Source organism: Mandrillus leucophaeus, unplaced genomic scaffold, assembly GCF_000951045.1.
Source record: "Mandrillus leucophaeus isolate KB7577 unplaced genomic scaffold, Mleu.le_1.0 Scaffold16, whole genome shotgun sequence".
In the NCBI taxonomy this organism is placed as follows: Eukaryota; Metazoa; Chordata; class Mammalia; order Primates; family Cercopithecidae; genus Mandrillus; species Mandrillus leucophaeus.
In genome coordinates, this window is record NW_012101587.1 from 7,705,822 (window position 1) to 7,718,938 (window position 13,117).

At 35.0% G+C, this 13,117-nt stretch overlaps 1 protein-coding gene across 1 annotated transcript in view; it reads left to right on the forward strand.

Moving 5' to 3' along the window:
- The window catches only part of NETO1 (neuropilin (NRP) and tolloid (TLL)-like 1), a 119,431-nt gene extending 106,830 nt beyond the window's left edge, over positions 1-12,601 (forward strand). Inside the window, exons 8-11 of the mRNA XM_011975898.1 lie at positions 3,190-3,303; positions 9,391-9,949; positions 10,921-10,995; positions 11,827-12,601. Coding sequence (XP_011831288.1) covers positions 3,190-3,303; positions 9,391-9,949; positions 10,921-10,981 — 734 coding nt within the window. The 3' untranslated portion in view covers positions 10,982-10,995; positions 11,827-12,601. The remainder of the gene's footprint in view (positions 1-3,189; positions 3,304-9,390; positions 9,950-10,920; positions 10,996-11,826) is intronic.
- The last annotated feature ends 516 nt before the right edge of the window (positions 12,602-13,117 follow it).

A 13,117-nucleotide genomic window follows, 5' to 3' on the forward strand; every position in this document is an offset into this window, starting at 1 on the left:
CCTTGACTGGAAGACTGTGGCCTTGACTGGAAGACCGTGGCCTTGACTGGAAGACCGTGGCCTTGACTGGAAGACTGTGGCCTTGACTGGAAGACGTTGGCCTTGATTGGAAGACCGTGGCCTTGAAGATTAGTTCTCAACCAATAAACACATTTGTTAGAGTCTTCTGCTCTCTGGAATATACTAAGGTATGCAGCCCAGTCAGAGTTTACCTTTTGCTAAGTAATATTAATCAGTTAAAACATCTATTATTTACTACAAACATCTATTATTTACTACAACTTAAGCCATTATGAGAGATTAAACATAAACGTTAATTTAAAAAAAAAAAGCATGGTCACAAGCCTCAAATATATACAAAAAAGGTGATAAAATACACTCTTAAAACTTTTAAAAATTACATGTGAAATAGGACTTAAGGAACAGCTAAATTTTCTGATAGACTGGAATAATATTTTAAGACTATAGATCATAGGGTTCTGATGTGATTTGGATGGCAGAGTGGAGAAGGGGTATCTGGGGCAGGTAAACGGAGGGAGTGCTGTGTGGACATGGTGCCGGATGTGTCAGGAGTGTGCTGGGAGCAAGGGGCTACACGTATTGGTGGACCGAGTGCACACAAGTCTTTGAAAGAGCAATGAGAATGTAGGTTTGATTTGGTCTATTGGTGCTATTGTAGTTCTTAACCAGGAGAGAAATGAGAGTCTTTAATGCATCATTGCATTTATGCATTGCTGAGAGAAATATTCAGCGTCAGTAAGTGCTGGGGTTACAGGCGTGAGCCACCATGCCCAGCCTCTACATTGCTTCTTAACCGTATCAGGATTTGCTTACTTGTTTTTATTTTTCATTGCACAGCAATTCTGTAACTATTAGCAAAAGTAAGGAAGAAAATACATGGAGAAATACCTAGGATAACAAAAAAGAAAAGAAAAGAAAAGAAAAAAATACACCACAAACAAAAGAGAGGCTAACTCCCAATTAACTGGCATATTTGCTTAATTATTTAATGCGTAAAAGCATGTTAAAATGTGATTTATTGACATTCCTGGATTACCTATTGCATTCTCGGTAACACCACTAATATTTAATAACTGATCCTGGAACATTGAAAGTTTCACAACTACTAAGCAGCAGAAACAAACACAATCCCATTTGGATTATTTGGAATTCAAATTTCAGTGCCCTTACCAACATACTAATGCACTTCACTCGATTACCAGAATGCAATGTTATTTTTATTTGTATGTTTAAATTTTTAAACTAACCCATCCTATTTAATAATTATTATAATAATTTTTCCAACTAATAGGTCAGTAAATATGTAATTTTTAAAGGTATTTCTTACTTGATGGGTATTCTTTCAAAATGTATACTACAATTTGTTAGATAATAAGTATTCTACTCATTTTTACAAAAGCAGTTTGCAGCCATTCTAATATAAAATTTTCCAAAACCACCTTTATACACTGTGTACAGATTTTGACAACATTGACTATGTAATTAACAGAACTTATCAATTCTGCAGAAGCCATTATAGTCGGCTACAGAAATTCAAATTTAGTTGCTTACTAAAGAGCAGGTCTTTACAATAATACACTGAATTGTTAAATTTTACATTATGAAAGATTTATACAGAGCAGTACTTAACACATCATTAGCAAAATAAAGTGTTAAGCCTGATACTTTATTTTACAAAATGACTACTACCTATTTTCTACTCTAATTTTCATTTTCCAAAATTACTGTTACATGCTTTTTACTCTTTAACCGGGAACATGAAGTCAAAATGAATAGAGAGGTAACTGTTTTGGGTTGTGGGAGGAGGTAGGGGATGAAGAACCAGGAAGAATCCCATTGCTTGAATTAGCTATTTCTTTGCCTTGCTTTTGGTTTTCAGAATTTGAGTGGTTTTGTTTTGTTTTGTTTTGTTTTTTAAGGATTTCTGGGAGTATTAAAATATAGTAAGTTGCCTTATGTATATTAAATTGCAAAATATTGTTTTGACAGTTGTGATTAGCGTAGCAAACGTAGTAAAGAAGCTAACTCTAAAACTTACGTAATATGCAGTTTTGAAAGTGAAAAGCTCATTATAACATGACTTCAGTGTCTCAATAGTACTGATCATTAATGTATCTTCATTTATTAATCATTGGAAATTAATGTGTTTTGTGTGCAATAGATTTTGCTAGAATGCCTGTCCTTAAAAGGATTGTAGAGCCTTTATTGAAAAAAGAAACACTAAAATTGCATTTTGTCTGATACGTGGAGTGAATACAAAGGTAAAATCAAAAGTTAGCTTTTAAAAGCACTTTCTGTAAGCAAACATCCACAATGCAATATTACTGTAAAGACTGAGCACACTTAAAATATTCTGTCACTCTAATAATGAAATAAATGTATTTTTCCTCATGTTGAAATCATATCTAACATTTTACATTGCTATATTCAACTCCTGTTTTCTCATCATTATTTAGCCGTATTTTGTACCTGCTTGAAGTTCATTTTTACCTCCCAGTCCCTTCAGTGTGCATTGTAATCTGGAGATAATGATCATTGTATATCGAATCACTAGAGTGTATAAAATACGTGCATAGTAAGCTAATTTTATCACCATGTATATTAAATGTAATAAGCATAATATATGTTTCGTGTTGTTCAGGATTAATTTGTTCATGATTCTGAATTTCCATGTCATTTTGTTTCTTTCATATTCTTAAGTAATGTTACAGGGTTTGCTTTAGTATATTTTATTCATTAGTACTTGGTAAGTATATATTTTTCAAAATTATTTAAAAATTTCTATTAGGTGTTTTTGCACAGTAAAACTAGATTTATACATTCTTAATTTAGTATAAAGTATAATTTATGCACATGGTAGATGCTTCAGGTTTGCTAAATAAATATGCCTACTTAAAAAAATGTGGATAATGTACTTCATTTTAATGATGGAAAATACCCTATGGCGTTTTTATAAGCTGAGCCTCTCTAGAGGATTGCCAGCACTGTTAGTAACACAAGAAATAATTAACATTACGGCACCATTTCTGAACATCTCATGACAGATCATTTATCTCAGTTCGTGGTAAATTCTTCTAATCTTTTTATTTTTGGATTTGTAATATGAGTGATTTACCACTGAATGTCAGTTATAACTTTCTTCCTTTGTCTTGTTCGTCTTGTTTTTAGCTCCTTGTGAAGGCAATACATTCTTCTGCCATAGTAACATGTGTATTAATAACACTTTGGTCTGCAATGGACTCCAGAACTGTGTGTATCCTTGGGATGAAAATCACTGTAAAGGTAATGATTAGTCCCTGAAATCTGAAAAAATTTCCTCCCTGTGGAGTGGGGTAGAAGTTTTTTTATATATATATATATATATCTATCTATCTATCTATATATAGATAGATATATATATATATATCAGTCAGACAGTCTTTAAAATAAGAGTATATAGTGCCTTTTATGAGCACTGCATGTCTTACAATCGATTTGTAAGCATTTTTCTTAGCCTTTACTCATACCGTGTCCAGATGTTTCGTTATTCATTAGTGCACAGTGGACTGTCCTTAGCACTTGAATTCTAATTAAAGACATCACCTCATTAGACCCTGCAGAGCTCTGAAAACGGGAGCTTTCAGGGGAGCACACTACTTTCCTATCATGTGTGATACCGTCTGCTTGTGGCCACACCTGTCATTCATTCTAGTTTGTCTTGATTGGACTTTGTGTACGTACTCAAGAGATAAAATATATTGAACTAGCATTTGTACTTTCAATTATTTCCAGCTACTTCACTTCAGTTTTGCTACGAAAATGCTTTTCTTCCTTTCCCATGAACATAGCTCCCAATGCCCTTGCCTCCTTCCCTTGTCTATACACAAAGGCTTGTTTATGTAAACAGGGATCCTTGGCTGGATTACGGATGTTGCATGTTTTAGTTAAGATGAAACGATGAAACTGCCATATAAAGTATTTTACTGAGATCCAGTATTAAACAATTGACAAAAGAAGATAGGCAAATAACTCTTTCATGCTTGAAGTCCAGTATTATCTACGAAATGCCTTCTGTTCATAGAAGTAAAGAAGTAATACCACAGTATTCATTGCTTCATACAGTCAGTAGGAAAGGCGGTTACACTATCAACACTTTTGCTGTTGATTACTTTCCTGTCTACTTTTGAATGGATTAGAAATTTATTTAATTATTTATTTTTTTGACGGAGTCTGGCTCTGTCACCCAGGCTGGAGTGCAGTGGCGTCATCTGGGCTCACTGCAAGCTCTGCCTCCCGGGTTCATGCCATTCTGCTGCCTCAGCCTCCCGAGTAGCTGGGACTACAGGTGCCCGCCACCATGCCCGGCTAATTTTTTGCATTTTTGGTAGAGACATGGTTTCACCGTGTTAGCCAGGATGGTCTCGATCTCCTGACCTCGTGATCCACCCGCCTCAGCCTCCCAAAGTGTTGGGATTACAGGCGTGAGCCACCGCGCCTGGCCAGAAATTTACTTTCTAAGTGATCTTACTGCAGACCTGTTAATAATTCGTAGTCACCATTGGCTTTGTTTGGCCTATGTAAATGTGGTCCCATGTATGTAAGAAATATTTCACATGAGATGGCAATCAACACATGTGAATGGATGTGCATTATGAAAGTCCATATTTTTTTTTTTCAGAAAGAAAAATGATTCGTTTAACCTTTAATTCATTCTCTTGTGATAGGAGAAAAACTTTTTATAATTGCAGTCATTTCTAATTTATGGAGGTTACGCCGATGGCAAGAATGTTGTGTAGCCTAAAGTTTGTCCCATGTGCCCTTGAAAAGAATACCTATTTGCTGTTGTTGAGTGAAATGTTGTATAGATGCCTGTTATGTCTGGTAGGCTTACAGCATTGTTCAAGTCTTCTGTTTGCCTTTGATTTTCTGCTGTGTTTTGTCCATTATTGTAAGTGGGTGTTAAATTCTTCAGCTATCATAGTTGAATTATCTACTTCTCTCTTCACTTCTGTAAAATTTTCTCTCATGTAATTTGAAGCTTGGTTGCTAACCTCATGTATGTGTGTAATTGTTATATCTTCCTCATCACCCTTTTATCACTACGAAACAATCTTCTAGAGTTTAGTACAGTTTTTTTGTCTTGAGTTATATTTTGTCTGACATTAGTATAGCCACTACATCTTTCTTATGGTTTGGTTTCCATTCTCCTTTTCCACGTTTTTACTTTCAGTCTGTCTGAATGTTTGAATATAAAGTGTTTCTTTTGTAGACAGTCTATATTTGTATCTTATTTTTTATCCAGTCTGAGAATCTTTGCCTTTTCATTGGGTTGTTTAATCCATTCACATTTAGTACTGTCATTGATATAGTTGGACTTCATGTATTCCATTATACGTTTTGTTTCTAAATGTCTCATTTATTTTTTTTCTTTTCCTTCTTTTATTGCTTTCTTCTGCTGCATTAAGTTAGTGTATTCTAGTGCAACATTTTAATTATTTTAGAGTTTTTAATGCATTTTTTTCCTTTCTTAGTTGCTTTAGGACTTAAAACATACAACTTAGCTTCCCAGAATGTATTTTAGATTATACTAAATTATAGTGAGACATAGAAATGTTCTTCCTATATTCTCTCTTCCCTTTCCAATTATATTTGTACATATTACATTTTTAAACGTTCTAATTATATTTGTACATATTACATTTTAAACATTACAAACCCAACAAGACATTGCACTAATTATTACTTTATATAACTGTATGTCTTTTAAAGTGGTTGGGAGAAGAAAGGACAGCAAGTATATTAGTGTAACTTTTTATATAATCCTTCTGATGTACTATTTCTGGTTCTCTTCATTTGTTTTTCTAGATATGCGTTACCCTGGTGTCATTTCCTTACCCAATAACATTTTAGCTCCCACCTTTTTTACACTGTATTGTCACCAAATATATTGCTTTTATGTAAGTTATAGTTCAGCATTATGATTATATACATAGAACATTGCTTTTTTAAAAAGTTAAGTGAAGACTGCAGAAGAAATATGCCACTCTACTATCCTTTGCAATTATTTACATAATCACTGTTATAGACCTTATTTACTTACCTGTTTATTATCTGTTCAATTTTTTCGTGTGGATTTGAGTTACTGTCTGAACTCACTTGTTTTCAACATGAACTGTCTTCAATATTTATTTTAAGGAAGCTCTTTTATCATTGAATTATCTTCATTTTTGCTGGTCTTACAATGTCTTTCATTTGTGAAGGTAGGTTTGCTGGATAATGGGTTTTTGGTTGACAGGTTTCTGTTGAGGTTTTGTTGTTGTTGTTGTTTGGTTTTGTTTTGTGTTGCTGTTGCTTGCAGCACTGCATGTGTCATCATGTTGCCTTCTGGCCTCCACTGATGATGACCCAGCTGTTAATTTGATGGAGGCTCCTTTCTGTGATGAGGTTTTCTTTCTCTATTGCTTTCAAGATGTTTTATTTTTTTTTAATGTTTTCATAGTCATATGTCTTTGCGTGGATCTCTGCATTTATCCTATTTGAAGTTTGTTGAACTTGGATGTGGGTTTTCTAATTAAGTTTGGGAAGTTTTAACTCCTCTAGGTTTTTTGTTGTTGTTCTTTTTCCTGTTACTTTCCATCTCTCCTTTGTTTCTTATACACCCATTACATTATGTTAGTGTGCTTGTTGATTTGCCACACTTTTTTTTTCTCCTGAGGCTGTTATTTTTCTGCCTTCTTGTTTTGAAACTCATATTCCTATTGCACTATTCTCATGCCTCTGTCTTTATAAAGTTAGCTGATACTTTCTTTTTCCAGCTGAAATGTACTGTTGAGGCTTCAGGAAATTATCATGTTAGTAATTGCACTGTTCAATTCCAGACCTTCCCTTTTTGTATGATTTATATGTCTTTATTAATATTCTCTATTTGATGAGCATTGTCCTCATTTTCTTGAGCTTCTTCAATCTTAGTTTGCTTTAGTTCCTCAGACATACTGATTATAGCTGCTTTGAAATCTTTGTCAACTCTGATATCTGGCTCCCCAAAGGGTCCTTTTGTTGCCTGCTTTTTCTTTTTTCCTGTATATACACTTCGCTTTACTGTTTCTTTACATGCCTTACACCATTGTGTTGAAAATCACATGTTAGTAGCATCTCTGAATACTAACTCCTTCCTCCCAGGACTTGTAGTTTTCTTGTTTGTTTCTAAATGGAGACTTGGCCAGACCATTTTAGTGAAGCCTCTGATGCTGCCCCGCAGAGGCCACTGCCTTGGGCTTCGCACTAGCAGCCTTGGGCAGCACGGTTTTAGCAGGGCTCTCTGTGCCTCTCTCATTTCCTGTTCTCTCTATTTAGCTATCAACTCTGTTTGTATTGCAGCCAGTTGTTAGTCTCCACCGATTGTAGACTGATTGCTCTACTGCTTTCGACAGTGCCCAAGATCATAAACTGTTCAACAGTCTGGTCAATTAAATTTAATTAATTGCAAAGGTAGTCCTTGAGTCTTGCTTTTGTGAGTTGTTATAACCCAGGAGGACTCTCGTTAGCTGTTATTCTCTTAACTTGTTCTGTTAAACTTATCGATGTCCCAAGGTTCGTGTTATTGCTCTTAAGACACTAACGGTCTCTTAATTGCATACTGCCTCTTAAGTGCATAAAGCGCCAGATATTCCCAGGTGGTCTCCCATCCAAGTATCAACCAGGCCCTCTTAAAACACTAAGAGGCAGTTAGTGTCTTTAGAGCAATAAGACAAACCTTAGAATGTCTAGAAGCCTGTGCATATCACAAAATCTCCATAGTTTTTGAAATTATCATTAGGCTTGAGTTTCTCCACACACCATTTCAAATAAACTAACTTTATTTAGGGGAAGCTATAATCCTTTCTGTACTTGTGGCCCTGCTCTCTTTCTGGGCACAACTTCTCCACCAGTGCTCTGGATGGGGACAGGAACAGTGGCGCAGGTCTCTTTATGCACAGAGTACTTGGGTGAGGTTGCTAACATGTGGTGTTGTCAACTTGCCACTCCAGGCAGCTCTCCTGTGTCAGCAAAATTGGGTAAGCATGATCCAGGCCTGGCATTCTCCACTGGAGACACCTTGTGTTGAGCTCCTGACCTCCAAGTTGAGGCTCAGAGGAGGAACCTCGGGAGCCCCAGACATCTCAGCCACTCAGGCCAGAAAAGAAGCATGTCCAACATGGACCTGGTTGAGAAATGCTGGTAGCTTTCCCCTCCTAAGGAGATGCCATAACTCACTTAACTGGGAGCTGCAGGGAGAGGGTGCCCTGCGTTCTTTTCCACACCTGCCTGAGGAGGGCTCCCATCATGGTGAATCAAGAGTGAAGGAAGCAAGTCATGGCTCAAATGCCACAGACTCTCACTGTTCCTAAGGACACTTAGTAGACTGGTTTATATAAATACCTCTCCACTTGATGTACACCATTAGGACAATTTCTGGAGTTTCATTAAACCAGGCTTTGATTGGTTGAGTTTTTAAAATAATTTTCTAACAGTTGTGATTATTTCGTTTGGGAAAGAGTCCATGCCATCATTCCATACGTGTGTGTCTTCAGATTGAATTGAATTTTTCTGTGGTATCAGAATATTATTGTTACTTTATAGATAGGGGTGTGTGTGTGTGTGTGTTGTAAGCTGAGATGCTGGACAATGGGGAGGGGGGCTATTTTTAAGACTGGTCAGTGTATTTTTTGTGAAAAATGAGACCTTGTATTTATTTTTAAATACTTTCCTAAGCTACGATAGATAGATAGATAGATAGATAGATAGATAGATAGATAGATAGATAGATAGATAGAGTAGTAGAGGATAGAGAGTGTGTGTGTTTGTGTTAGTGTCTGTGTGTGTGTTTGTATTAGTGTCTGTGTGTGTGTATTTTAAGCTGAGATGCTGGGCAATGGGGAGGGAGGGCCATTTTTAAGGCTGCTCAGTAGTTTTCTTGTGAAAAACGAGACCTTGTATTTATTTTTAAATATTTTCCTAAGCTACGATAGATAGATAGATAGATAGATAGACAGACAGATAGATAGATAGATAGAATAGTAGAGGATAGTGTGTGTGTTTGTGTTAGTGTCTGTGTGTGTGTTTGTATTAGTGTCTGTGTGTGTACACATCTAGATGTGTATAAGAGACAGGCTGAGATGCTGGGCAATGGGGAGGGAGGGCTATTTTTAAGGCTGCTCAGTGGTTTTCTTGTGAAAAACGAGACCTTGTATTTATTTTTAAATATTTTCTTAAGCTACTACAAGCCTGTCAAAATTCTGTGCTCAGCCTGCTTTATTTAAGTTTTAATGCACATTTTGACTATAATATTAAATTTTGCCGTGTTGCTTCTCGTTTTGTCCGTTTGTTGTTTTCACTCTCTCCAACCCATAGAGAAGAGGAAAACTAGCCTGCTGGACCAGCTGACCAACACCAGTGGGACTGTCATTGGCGTGACTTCCTGCATCGTGATCATCCTCATTATCATCTCTGTCATCGTACAGATCAAACAGCCTCGTAAAAAGTATGTCCAAAGGAAATCAGACTTTGACCAGACAGTTTTCCAGGAGGTATTTGAACCTCCTCATTATGAGTTATGCACTCTCAGAGGGACAGGAGCTACAGCTGACTTTGCAGATGTGGCAGATGACTTTGAAAATTACCATAAACTGCGGAGGTCATCTTCCAAATGCATTCATGACCATCACTGTGGATCACAGCTGTCCAGCACTAAAGGCAGCCGCAGTAACCTCAGCACAAGAGATGCTTCTATCTTGACAGAGATGCCCACGCAGCCAGGAAAACCCCTCATCCCACCCATGAACAGAAGAAATATCCTTGTCATGAAACACAACTACTCGCAAGATGCTGCAGATGCCTGTGACATAGACGAAATCGAAGAGGTGCCGACCACCAGTCACAGGCTGTCCAGACACGATAAAGCCGTCCAGCGGTCAGTATCAATAGATTTTTTGATGACAACTATAACCTGAGGACTGAAATACTTCCAGAGTATTGTCTTCTATTTTGTCTTCATATTTCAGTTTCCCTTTAATTAATGATTTAAACCCTAGTTTTCCAATAGTTCCCCTCTTCTTTTTCCTTTTCACTGCTATCCGTATTCCTCCTAAACCTCATACACGTGCAGGATATGTATATGTGTGTGAACACACATGCACACAGAGACCAAAGATACGTTATTTATTTCTAAACATGTACACATATTTATTTTATAAAATTATGGCTTTTGATATATAATAGATTTATAATGCAAACTTGCTTCCATGTGACCATTGCTCCCATCAGTATTTATATATTTTGATACGAAATGGTATTTGAAAACGATTGCCTTACCAAGATGGCTCACCCATCTTGATAAACAATTTTAATCCTGAGGTAACATATTTTTCAATATAATGTATTTATTTTTGGTAGGAACACAAAAATACTTGTCTTTCACATATTACATAATGTTTATATTAAAAATTGCATAGGATAGTGCAGTGTATTCATCATTTACACTTAAATGTTGTTAGAAACAGTAGAAACATTTGATTTATTTTCCTTTAACTATAAATACAATATTATCTGTGTTGTATTATTAGCCTTAAAATGAGTAAAATTTTTGAGAAAAATACTTAAATTTAGGAAAAATTATTTTAAATTCTGAAATCTTGTCAACTTATACTTCGTTTTGCATGTTTACTAGCATTCCATTTATTTTATAAATTGTGACATACTTTCTCCATTCATGATAGTCTCAAAACCTAAAATACTTTAGTTGGTTTGATATGTTTTGCATGCAGACATAAGTCTATTTCCACAGTTTTCTGAATTTTAAAAATGCTTTTGAGTAAATATTTGTATACATATATTTTTTGTGCAAATAGTACTTTGTTGAATGAAATAGCCGTAACATTCCAGGTTCTGCCTCATTGGGTCTCTAAGCAAACATGAATCTGAATACAACACAACTAGGGTCTAAAAAGAAAATTCAAGGTAAGCAGATGCCCTTGGTTCCTTTTCCTACTTTGTCGTATTCTGTTTTGTTGCAACTGTCTTGTAGTTTTTTAGGGAATGTGCTATTTATCCATTATTTCTTGAGATACGTGTTTCATGACATTTCATGATTAGAAATACAATGGGTTCAGTGTTTATAGGAGAGATGATTCTCAGGATACGTCCCTTTAAAACAAATCTTAGTATTCTTACCATCAAGAATTGTACTAAACTGTAATTTAGAAGGACATCAAATTAATCATCTAAATTTTACATGTTTTAAGGTACAGATAATAAAATTAATGAACTTTCTCCAAAGAAATACTAGAAAAAACCCAAGGTTTTCAAACTAAGAAAATAGAATATTCAGTCTCAGTGTAGCTGAAGTTAATATTTAAAACTGGTAACTACTTTATGTAATTTGGCAACATTCTACTCAAAATTCATACACTAAATATTTTTGGTACTTACACAATTTATAAACTCTTATTTTTGCATGAATATGTAGCTCATCTCATCAAAATTAGATGTAGCATGCCGTGTCAAATTTTATACTATAAAATTTGAATGCAAAAGGTTTCATTAATCCCAGTTGTCCTTGTGTACATCGATTTTGTCATCGGGTATCACAATGGCTTTAGTTTTTGCTCTTGATTGTCTATATCTATATTAGCCTAATTTGTCTCCAGTTGAATTTGCTTGACAGCTAATCTCTTCTAAACTTCTCAAGCCTATCAACTATTCTTGAACTAGGTGAATGCATTAATAAATTGGTGTATTTGTATGCATTTTTCATTGGGAGAAAATGTTTTAACTGTTTTTTATTTTCAGAGAAGAACTATTTATACAAACATGGGGACTGAAAAGAAAATTCTGTAGTGAATTGTGAAAAGTGGACATATTTCTAAATTCATTCCACTGCCTTTATCCAAACTTAAGAATTACAGACATTTGTTATTCCTTCGGCAAGACATCCCCGCTGCACAATGATATGTTCATTTCGTAATTTGGTTGCTGGCCACCAAGTGCTCCTTAGTTTTTAAATACATTTTGAGATTAACTGGAAACTTGAAGAAGAAATTAGTTCCCGATTAAGACTATCCCAACTTTATTTTTATTGTCAGTTTCACTTTTGTTTCTATGTTGTTTTATGTCTTTGTTATATAATTGTACATTGTGTGATATGTGGAAAAAAAACACGAATTCAGATGAACTTTGTGTTACATGTACATTGTTTTCATTATATAGACTGCTTGAGAATAGTGCGTTCCTGAATGATTTTGAACATGCTACAGTGAAAAGTGACAGTGTGGACCATGGAATCACCAGCTAGAGGTTATGGACTATACACACCTATTATTATGTTCTGATTAAATAACAGGAAAAAGTAACAAGTAAAATTACTAGATTGCAATAAAAAATTTCATTTTTTGGTCTTTCCTATATACCCCTGATTTCCTTTTTGTTTTATATCAAAGAAAGTACTGAGTTTCAGAAATCCTTTTTGAAGTCAGGTATTTTACCATTCATACTCTACAGTAGAAATGTTTTTGATTAAGCACTCAGCAATATGACCAAATTGCCAGTTTGAGAAAATACCCTGCATGTCAGTCCTGGATATTTGAGTTGGGAAAATATCCTTTTTGTTAGACACATTGTAAAAAGCATGCATTGTCAAAGACTGTTGTTACTCTTCCATTTCTTTATGTCATATGCTTGCTACTTATGACTTTTTATATAAATATATATAAAATGTATAATAATTTCCTAATTTGAGTTAAGAGAAATGTTTTCTTCCATTAGAGTGATTAAAAAACTGACTTACATAAATACACATTTTATATCAACTCTTTCCACCTTTTAGCGTACAGGATGTCCTTCAGTATTGAGGTTTACTTCCCAAAATATTTGGCTTCTGGAAGTTTAGGGGAATATTTTCTTCTTTTAGAATAGGGAACTCTTTTTTAAACTGCTTTAAAATCACAAGCCCTTTTAAGAACTAAACTACACCATTATGAATTATTCTTATTCTCAGGCACACATAATACACCTGAAAGCTCAGTGATTATGATGTGTTTAACATAAAGTAAAATCCCAAAATATATCTTATTGTTATTAAGTT